Below are 11,064 nucleotides of genomic sequence, written 5' to 3' on the forward strand. Positions count from 1 at the left end.
ATACAAATACGTTATATTACTTGTTACATTCCGTTTTATTATGGCAATGTTACAGTTATGTATCTGTGTTTGCTGGGTTGTTACTTGGGATTGAGACTCTTTAAATATTTAAATTCATTTAAATGTACCATTTTATATAAATGTCTAGAAACTGCATACTCTGCAGTTTAAATATTTAAATTCATTTAAATGTACCATTTTATATAAATGTCTAGAAACTGCATACTCTGCAGTTTAAATATTTAAATTCATTTAAATGTACCATTTTATATAAATGTCTAGAAACTGCATACTCTGCAGTTTAAATATTTAAATTCATTTAAATGTACCATTTTATATAAATGTCTAGAAACTGCATACTCTGCAGTTTAAATATTTAAATTCATTTAAATATTTAAAGAGTCTCAATCCCAAGTAACAACCCAGCAAACACAGATACATAACTGTAACATTGCCATAATAAAACGGAATGTAACAAGTAATATAACGTATTTGTATTTGGCAGCTCACTGACGTGCGTCCGGCTAAAAGTCGGCGCTGATTGACCAGACTTTATTCAATAATAACTCCTTTATTAAGCGTTATAGAAAAAAATGGTACAGGACTTTTGTTACTTGGGATTGAGACTCTTTAAATATTTAAATGAATTTAAATATTTAAAGAGTTGTAAAGTATATACGGCTCGATTTCTGCTGTCAATCTGCCGTCAGATTGCGCGCAGGCTTTGTCGACAAAACACGAGCTTAATGCGGACACAGATATGGCTATATGGTTTTGGTGTGGGATTCTGATTAAATTTGCTGCCAATCTGCGTGCATACTGCTAACATTTTACTATCTGGGGGATTCCAGATCTTGAACTAATTGTTCGGAAATGGATAAATGAGTATCCGAATGAGCGAAGATCCTCGGTTTTTTACATCTACTTGAAATGTAAAATAAAAATCTTATTTCCATATAAATAAAATCTTGAGTTTTATGAATTGAGTTGCATAAATTTTATTATAATTTATTATTTATTTAATAATGTCAATAAAAAGATATTTATCAAAAAGACGTCATGGAATAATTTAATATTAGTATTTTTCGTAACGTTTAAAGATTGTCAATGTATCAATAATCGTGAATGAGAAATCGACGATAACGATGAGTTGTCATCAAGTTGCTGTCAAATCTCCTGTTTACAAATAGCAAATCAGTATTAACATGTTGCCATCAATTTGCCGTTCTTAGAATTAGAATTCACGTGACTTTAATACAATAAACACAATACCGTCGCACTTTGTCTCTAATTTTTCAAAATTAGCTGTTTCAACAATTGTTGGCAACATTGACTGGAGAGATGGTGCTATTGATTTGATCTTGGATGAAGGTCATGAGATTATTTCAAGATCACCTTTATTTTTTTTTAATGAAACCATCGTAATTTGTTTAGATAAATCGATTTCTCGCAATATTCGATGTCACAAGTTTTATAAGGGTAGAGGATGACAAAAAATTGAATAAGAGATTTATCGAGATATTTTATACTTTAGTTTGGCATGATTTGACATAAATTATGAAATCTCATAACATATTCATTTTTCGATTATCTTGCCTCAATACATTTCTGCACAAAATACTGAGAGGAACCAATCGGTATAAAGAAAACACGTAGCCGCTTTTAAGAAAAAACAGAATTTTGCAACGTGCAGCTACACATTTTTTCTTAAAAACAATTATATGTTTTCTTTAAACCAACTGATTTTTCTTATTTTTATTTAGTGCATAAAAGTATTGAAGTAATATAATCGAAAAATGAATATTTTACGACATATTTTATAGTTTATGACAAATTATGTCAAATTATTAAAATATAAAATATTTACTAATTAAACTATTCATTTTTGGCCATCCTACCCTTATAACTTTTTACGTCGAATATTGCGAGGAATCGATTTATATATAAACATATTAGGGTAGTTTCGTTTAAAAAAATAAAGATTATCTTAAAAAAACCTCATGATCTTCATCCAAGATCAAAATCAATGGCATCATCTTATAATGTTTCCCACAATATCACAAAACTTTTGTACACACAACATTTTTCGTGCATGATGGAAGTTTTATTTTTCAAGAAATAATGCATCATTTAAAATGGGCCATCCTATATTGTATATATATTAGTTACATCCCAGACAGGGATGCCCTTTGGACGTCCTAAGGACATCCTTGTGCTGTCTGGGATGTTATCATATGTTACATTATATTATGTTATGTTACATTATATATCATTACATACATTGATGTATATCACATGCAGTAACATTATGTAATTATTATACAATATGAAAAAAAGAAAAGTACAAAATAATAGCAAAAAAGTAAATCAAAAACACAAATAACTTTAAAATAAATGTTTCTAAACGAAATAAATTATACATAAAATAATATACAGGGTGTCTGGTAAAGATTGTGCCAACGCTCGTGAGCATGTAGAGCACAGTAAACTGAACAGAAAAGTCTTTTACCATTTTGCGATTTTCGTAATAATTATTGAGAAATTAATTAAAAAAGATCGACCAATTCGCGTGACTATAAGCGTGCGGCGAGGAAGAACAGCCCAGAAACATCCCAAAAGTTTGTTGTTGCTAGGCGCGCGAGGAAGTTTTGAGAGGAGCGGTCTACAAATGACAATGGTTATGTACGAGAGAGAGAGAGAGAGAGAGAGAGAGAGAGAGAGAGAGAGGGAGAGAGAAAGAAGAGGAGGGTACATAACGATGGATTCTCGCGTCCTAGCAATCACACATCAATCACACATGGGTTGTCCCTTTTTACTGCGCGCTTATACTCACACGAATTGATCAATCTTTTTTAATTAATTTCTCAATAATTATTACGAAAATCACAAAATGGTAAAGGACTTTTCTGTTCAGTTTATTGTGCTCTAACCGCTTACGTTATTGGCACAATCTTTACCAGACACCCTGTATATTAAAATATTTATTTTATATAAATTTTGTAATTACAATATCCACTCAAAGAACATGAATTGAATGCAAATGACGTAAAAATGAAGAAACGATTTTTTATCTTTTCAATATGAAAAGCGTGTACTTAAGTGTAATATTTCTTGTAAAAAATATAATGCGTTTAACAAAAAAAAAAATAAATAAATAAATAAGTAAAAAGAAAAAAAAAAAAAAAAAAAAAAAAAGAAAAGAAAAAAGAAAAATAAATAATTTATTTACTTATACTTGAAAGAAAAGCTTTATAGAAATTGTTCCAGGAAACTTAGTATAGGAAGCGACACAGTCCAGCCACAGTTTTCAACTGGTGTGTTACGTTCAGCTAGAGAGAGTCTTCCTAGTGTGGACAGCGCGGTGGATTCTTGGGGCGAATTGGGAGAGAGTGGTAGTACTATGCCAGAGATATTGAGAATTTGGGATACTGTTTCTGTAGACAGCGGACAGTTAGACTTATCAATACCATCTTATCCAGGGTATTGATCGATTAACTTATAATCAAAAGATTTATTCAACAATGATCGTTTCTTCGTGTAATGTTTCTTGTTTAAAATGCAGAGTACAAGAATGCGGTGATTCCGACAATAAAGCCCAGCAGATAGTGCATGTATCGTTGCACAAGGATCCTGTTTATGAAGACTTTGGCTTTTCAGTGTCAGACGGTCTTTATGAACGGGGAGTTTATATAAATCGTTTACGGCCTGGCGGACCTTGCGATGGTATTCTGCGATCATATGACAGAATTCTTCGAGTGAACGAAACCAGCACGGAAGACTGCGACTGTTGTTTGACGGTTCCGCTTATTGCAGCAGCCGGACCGCGTCTAGATCTAACCATAGCAAGACTCTTATCCCCACAAAATATTATAAAAACTTTGTAAATCGATACAATATCATCTATAATCAACTGCTAATATATCATCGCTATAATCTTATTACAGAATATCTTGGTTACTTTGAAGAATACTTTATCGTAATATTAAATATTTTAAAGAGTACTGAATAAACTAAATATTGTTGATACTGGTAGTTATTTTTGAGGCATGACTGTAATTTTATATATGAGCATTGCCTCGAACAATATATAATGCTTTCAATATATTTTTGTACATGTGTATATTATTTATAAAAATAGATGCATAGATTGTGGTTTTCCAGTTAAAACATCTTTTCCTACATAAAATTCACACGCACGCACGCACATGCCCAACATACAATCTGTGAACATGCGCCTGTATATTGACACTTAAAAAACTAAAGAAGTTAAATAAAATTAGAACAACACAATATAATTTGTATAATGTCCAAATCACAAATACATAAACTGTATTGTAACTGTTTAATTATTTAGATAATTCAACACAATTTTCACAATGTAATTTCTATATATTAATAAATATGCATCAAATATGTGAGAATACAAGATGTTAAAACATATTACATATTTTTCATATATACTAAGATCGATTTGCAGGAATGTAATCAGTTTCGTGGTTAATGCTAATTGAACCAGCAATCAGCTAAAAGACCATATTTTTAAACAATGCTATTATACCTTACCAGCAGGTTCAGTTTTAAAATTGAGAAACCAAATCGAATTTATCACAACAAATGTAGAACGAAAATATAGAATATTTTTTATTAGCTAAGAAATATTGATTTTCGCAATCCAAGAAATATAAACCACATTTTCCTGCAATATTTATGCAAATCAAAAATACACACAATAATTGGTCATGAGTTTCTTCTATGTATCTAGCCAATTATATGCATATATAACAAATCAGGTTATATTTTATTGCGCGAATGAAACTAATCCACAGACAAATGAAAAGGATAGATTTCACTGATATAGAAAACTTACATGAGTTTGTCAAAATAAAACTATTAATTGAGACTAGATTGCAAATGATTGATATTGTTTACTGGCAAATCCATTTACCATGAAGGAACTGTTATTACCATTCTGAGTTGGATTATAATATTTTGGAAGAATTGTCTCTTTTTGTTTCTCCAACTTCTGATTATATTTAGCATTATTGTAACACAATACCCCAATTATAGCCATAGTCATCCCAAATATATTCAGCCATGTAACTGGATTGCCAAGTATGAGTAACGTTACTGCGATCACAAATATGCGTTTGCTCGCGCTGGCTACCGCATATGTTAAAGGAGTTACAATAGATAACACAGAAAACGCGATAATGTTCTGAAACCAGTTCAATATACCATCTAAAAATAACAATCCTAATATGTAATAACTCATCTCTACTGATGGTCTCATCATCGGTTCATATATCAAACGATATAGATCGTATACACCCCAAATTGGTGAAAACATAAACAGAGCCAGACGGCCAAGTATGTGCAGTAGCCGTAAGTGATGTATCCCTGTTTCATGCAGTACCTATAAACGAATAAATTGTAAGGTTTAGTTAAAGTAAGACATAGAATTAAATGTTTTATTAAGATTTGGTTCATTTTATATTTTACCTTTTTTGAATAAATATTCTGCAAGGAAAACGCCATAGTAGATGCTAATGCACTTATCAGGCCAATCATGTTGAAACTAAGCTCTGTCAGCGTAGCAATCGCTACACCACCGACTATTGGTACAAGGCTCAAGTAGACTTTCCATGTCTGTTGTTCTTGAAGTATTATTCTTGATAGAGCTACCGTAAAGAGGGGCATTGTAGCCTTCACTGGGACAGAGCCAAACTTCTGTTAATATAAGATAATATAAGACTAATATAAAACTAAAGCAAACGCACAATGTTTACATGGGAGTTCTTATAAAATTATATTTTCAAAATAAGCACTAACAAAAATCATCATAGTTAGATTATTTAATAATATATTTATATTTATTTCTTTCCATATCTATACTTGATAACAGTAATTTAATTTCATAAGAAAAAATTCTAAATTTCCCTGCCATATAATACTTTCTTAATATATGCTATATACATATACATATTTGCATAAATATTTTTTATAAATATTGTATTTTTATTCATCATTCCTCGAATCATATTACATGAGTAATATATGTGTGTTCTAATTGACTGTCAGTATTGGCATTCTAAATAATTATTCTCACACATACATTCATTCATATATGACATGTTATTATTAAAACAAGGAATTAAGGTATATCTCTCTCTTCTCTCTTTACTCAAATCTTGTAAAAAATTTTTCTGAGAATTCCCTGACCTTCCAGGTATTTCTGTTCAAAATTCCAAGTATAAAGAGAATATTTTTAAAATATTTTTGATGCAACTTCGTAAAATAAATTTTTTGAATGCGTGTTTTCTAATATTTTTCACTCATACAAAGGAAACACACAGGGCCTCTTAAATTTTAAGTACTAGATTATATAAATGTATTGAAAAAAAACTGAATAACTTCCGCAAGATAAACATTTTTTACTTGCATATAACATTTTCATTTTTTTACCACAAAATTATAATAAAAATATGTATATACTGCATATTCAATATTTTGTTAAGACTTTGATTATACAAACAGAAATAGATATATATTTATAATATATTTTAAGTGCATAATTCCCTTGACTTGCCAATTGTTTACAATTTGAGAGCAAAATTATCAGAGAATCTTTTTAAAAAAATTTTTCTCCCAATAAAATTTCATAAGAATTCTCTGATATTTCAGATGCAAAAGAAATCCCTGATAAGTCCAGATTTTCCATGTTTCTCCAGAGAGTAAACATTCTAGAATATATCCATTTACAAACACACTGTTATGTTTATATAATATAAAATCTTGCCAAGAAACAAGATTATGCAACTCAAGCATTGCGTATCATATTCGGCATTATTATTGAATTTTTTCAATTTCTCTAATTGTGCAGAGACTTGGCGTGCTTGACAATAATTGCGTATATTTTCGGCAACATGTAAAAGATTGTTACATTTGCTATTAATTCCATTTCGAAACTATACTGGGTGTTTCAAAAGTGGAAGTCAATCGCTCGGAAGGTGATTGGGGACCCAAAAATAAGAGAAAAAGTTGGTATGAACATAGGTTCGGAAATGCGTTATTTTCGAGTTATCTCCATTTTTATATTGAAATTTCAAATTGCTTTGCTTTCGTATTTTTTTGTCAAAATTGAAAGAAGAAATGCTTTGTATTTATTTATTTTATTTTATTTATTTTTTTGTATTTATTTATATTTTTTATCCTGGGTAGTGCTAAAGCAGCCCGCAACTTTTATTTGACTTTAATTATATTATAAAACTCCTAAAAACCATCTCTTCTTTTAATTTTGACTAAAAAATTCTAAAGCGAAGCAATTTGAAATCAATTTCGACATAAAAATGACGATAAATCGAAAACAACGCATTTCCGGACCTATGTCCATAACAACTTTTTTTCTTGTCTTTGAGTCCCCATCATTTCCCGAGCGATTGATCTCCATTTTTGAGACACCTGCGGCTGGATTCGAGGAGACGCTATGAGCGCTAACAGTGTTGTTCTATCATTGTTACTGAAAGTTGAACAAGGACAGAGCACGCTCATAGCGCTAACAGCGTGCCGAGCATAGACATAGTATATCTAGACCGAGCGTTTGCCTTTATTTAAGAAGTGGTTATGGTGCCGAGCCTATCCTGTATATGCGTGGCACATTTGTGGGGCATGTGGGGTTTTAAAGGCTTGTGTTATGTATACATACCAGTGTGAGCATAGGAAACAGGTACTTTCCAAATGCTGACGTGGCTGAACACGTTTGCGAGGAATTTGCCTAAGGCTAAGGGTACGATGAGCCGTAAATAATAGCTCCACGTTATGTTGGACGAATATCGTCTCACGCCCCATAGATTGAAGAATGGGCCGGAATAAAGAGTGATCGAGGTTAATTGGACCATGGTGACGGTGAGCGGATACGGGAACTCGGACAACAGCATCTTACCGACAACGTTGCTGCTGCTAGATATCACATACCACAGCAGACACAGGAATAATACCGTCACCACTTCGCGGTTATTTCGTCTATCCATAATGTTCATACGATAGAGAGAGCGAGCGATCATATCAAAACTCACTCCCAAACCTAGTTCACCGCTTTATCACACAAACATTTATAATATATGTATACACGATATCCATGGATTCACACTCTTTGTGGCAGTCAGCGATTTTTAAATGTCAGCAGAGAAGCGGTGAGAGCTGCGAGAGCGGTCACACCGGTATTTTTCGTATGTACGATCAGGAGGAGTAACGGGTGAACTCCGAATTGACATTGAAGACCTCCATGCGGTAATAATGCAAAACCACAGACTTCTATATATTACTAGACTGCTAACTCCTACCAGAGAGAAGCCTGAGAACGGCCATCCCAGCGTTTTTCGTACGATAGCTTTCGGTCCCGTATAGCAGCGCCTCTACGTCCATTCTACAGACGCTTGGAACTACATGGCCACGTCCACTTTCGGTGGCATGATAAAACAACCAATTGGTTCATGTCCATGCTACGTCCACTTTTCGATACTATCGGTCTCGGTTCATGTCCGTGCTACATCAAATTTTCGATATTGTCGATGCTGGTTGTACTGATCGTTTGACAAAGAGAGATGATTGCGCTGTCTTTGTCTTTCTTTCATCGCGTATGTGTAGCGTCCGTGAAGGCACACACCGATACGTTGAGCACACGGATGCGATTGTGGGAGATAATGTCAGACAAGGAGCGATAGTCGCGTGCTATTCTTGTTCCTCTAGCGTATCGCTTTATGGCCGAAATACGGCCTGAAAATGCTTTCTGGCCTCTCGTGACAGCAGTAATGCAACAAGGCTAATAAGCGCCCACTTTATGGCCGGTATTCATAGTCAGTTCTTATATTTAAGACCGTTTTAAGCACAATCTTAAGATGTCTTAAGTCCGTATCAGACTACGCATTGAAGATTGAGATTTTCCGCATTTAATTTTTAGTCACGATGATTATATAAAGTTTACAAAGAGCGGCTAGTAAGATTAAAGATATAATAAATATTTTTATTAGTTTAAGTTGTGTATGATATGATCCCAACACAGGGGACTCAGACATTGGACTAAAAATTCTTTTAATAGTTTCCATTCTTATATAAAATAAAAAATTTGATAATAATTTTCTAATATGCAAGATACTTCAGATTTTAATAAATAAATTTTAAGATTATATAAAGACAAGAGAGATGTGAAAAAACTCGTTGTATGCGTAAATCCAGCACGATCTTTTTGCATCCGGACATCTGAATATTTTGGATACAAAGAGATTGTAAATTTACATAATTGCAAATTCAGTTTTTTTTTATTTCTCTTAGATATTCTCTGTCACTGAAGGAAGTCGAATGTGCACCCAAAAATTTACATTTTATAATTTTGTTATTATAATACAGAAAATCTATTTACACGCTAGATCCTGACTCTTATAGGCCTAATTTCTTATTATTTTTTTCATATGTAAGGATATTATTGTCGATAAACATACATAAAGTATTATTGCATATATATTATATTGCTATGTTGCTGCAATATTTCTGTAGGCGGACATTTTATTGTTGTTGCAATATCATAACAACATTGCAGCAATATTTTGCAATGTTTCTGCAATGTTGCAATCTTGCAGAAAAATGTTGCTGCAATGTTGTTACAATCTTGCGGTGCTGTATGGGACATCTCAAAATCAATAATTATTTTGAAAATGTTATTCTTTATTATTCTTTAACAGGTAATGATAAAGCTGTATCTATGTATTATTTATTTTTTTCATAACATGTATAATAATATTGTTATATTATTTTATTAAAAATTTCAAATTACATTACCGTATTGAAAGAAATACTTTTGAGCTATTGATACAAACATTTGGTTTAGAATTATTGGAAAATAATTAATTATTGGAAAATAATTCTTCTAAATTACCACCAGTTAAGCAATTAGCTATTGAGTTATGGATTTTTGGCAATCAAGAAGTGTATAGGTTAGTAATTAAAAGATTTTTCGATTTTTTCTTTTATTATTACAAACAAAAATAAGTTTTTGCTTGTTGCAAATTATTTTCTTATTTCAGATCCGTTGTAGATCGGTTTGGGGTTTCTAAAGACACTGTATGGAGATGTGTTTTTAATGTGGCTTACCACAGCAACATGTTCAAAATTATATTAAATGGCCAGAAGTATATGAAATAACAAATATACAAGAAGAATTTGCTGCCATTAGTAATTTTCCAGGTGTGGTAGGCGTCATTGCCCATACAGCACCGCAAGATTGTAACAACATTGCAGCAACATTTTTCTGCAAGATTGCAACATTGCAGAAACATTGCAAAATATTGCAATATAATATTGCAGCAACATAGCAATATAATATATATGCAATAATACTTTATGTATATTTATTGACAATAATATCCTTACATATGAAAAAAATAATAAGAAAGTAGGGCTATAAGAGTCAAGATCTAATGTGTATATGGATTTTCTGTATTATAGTAACAAAATTATAAAATGTAAATTTTTTGGTGCACATTCGACTTCCTTCAGTGACAGAGAATATCTAAAACAAATAAGAAAAAACTGAATTTGCAATTGTGTAAATTTACAATCTGTTTGTATCCGAAATATTCAGATATCCGGATGCAAAAAGATCGTGCTGGGCATACAACGAGTTTTTTCACATCTCTCTTGTCTTTATATAATCTTAACATTTATTTATTAAAATCTGAACTATCTTGCATATTAGAAAATTATTATCAAATTTTTTATTTTATATAAGAATGGAAACTATTAAAAGAATTTTTAGTCTAATGTCTGAGTCCCCTGTGTTGAGGTCATATCATACAACTTAAACTAATACAAATATTTATTATATCTTTAATCTTACTAGCCGCTCTTTGTAAACTTTATATAATCATCGTGACTAAAATATCAAAAATTATTTAAATACTTCAAAACAAGTGATCATGAAGAGTTTTTCAAGTTTACAAGGATGTCTGTTGAACAATTCGATATGTTGCATCCCAGCAAACACAGATACATAACTGTAACATTGCCATAATA

At 31.7% G+C, this 11,064-nt stretch overlaps 2 protein-coding genes across 3 annotated transcripts; one reads left to right on the top strand and one right to left on the bottom strand.

Moving 5' to 3' along the window:
* The first annotated feature begins 3,229 nt into the window (after nt 1-3,229).
* LOC115237286 (glutamate receptor-interacting protein 2-like) lies at nt 3,230-4,421 on the top strand. Its single transcript, XM_029810226.1, has 2 exons — nt 3,230-3,480; nt 3,563-4,421. The coding sequence occupies exons 1-2, from the start codon at nt 3,401-3,403 to the stop codon at nt 3,882-3,884; spliced, it is 402 nt and encodes a 133-aa protein (XP_029666086.1). The 5' UTR covers nt 3,230-3,400; the 3' UTR covers nt 3,885-4,421.
* On the bottom strand, nt 4,310-8,331 carry LOC115237285 (solute carrier family 35 member E1 homolog). 2 transcript variants are annotated; one of them, XM_029810224.1, is made up of 3 exons: nt 7,703-8,331; nt 5,500-5,708; nt 4,310-5,413 (listed from the first exon to the last, which is right to left on the bottom strand). In XM_029810224.1, the coding sequence occupies exons 1-3, from the start codon at nt 8,058-8,060 to the stop codon at nt 4,901-4,903; spliced, it is 1,080 nt and encodes a 359-aa protein (XP_029666084.1). In that variant the 5' UTR covers nt 8,061-8,331; the 3' UTR covers nt 4,310-4,900. The 2 variants fall into 2 exon arrangements, with proteins under 2 accessions (XP_029666084.1, XP_029666085.1); XM_029810225.1 differs by having other exon boundaries at nt 5,500-5,727; nt 7,703-8,328.
* Between the last annotated feature and the right edge of the window lie 2,733 nt (nt 8,332-11,064).

Source organism: Formica exsecta, unplaced genomic scaffold, assembly GCF_003651465.1.
Source record: "Formica exsecta isolate Colony F162 unplaced genomic scaffold, ASM365146v1 scaffold2866, whole genome shotgun sequence".
NCBI lineage: Eukaryota > Metazoa > Arthropoda > Insecta > Hymenoptera > Formicidae > Formica > Formica exsecta.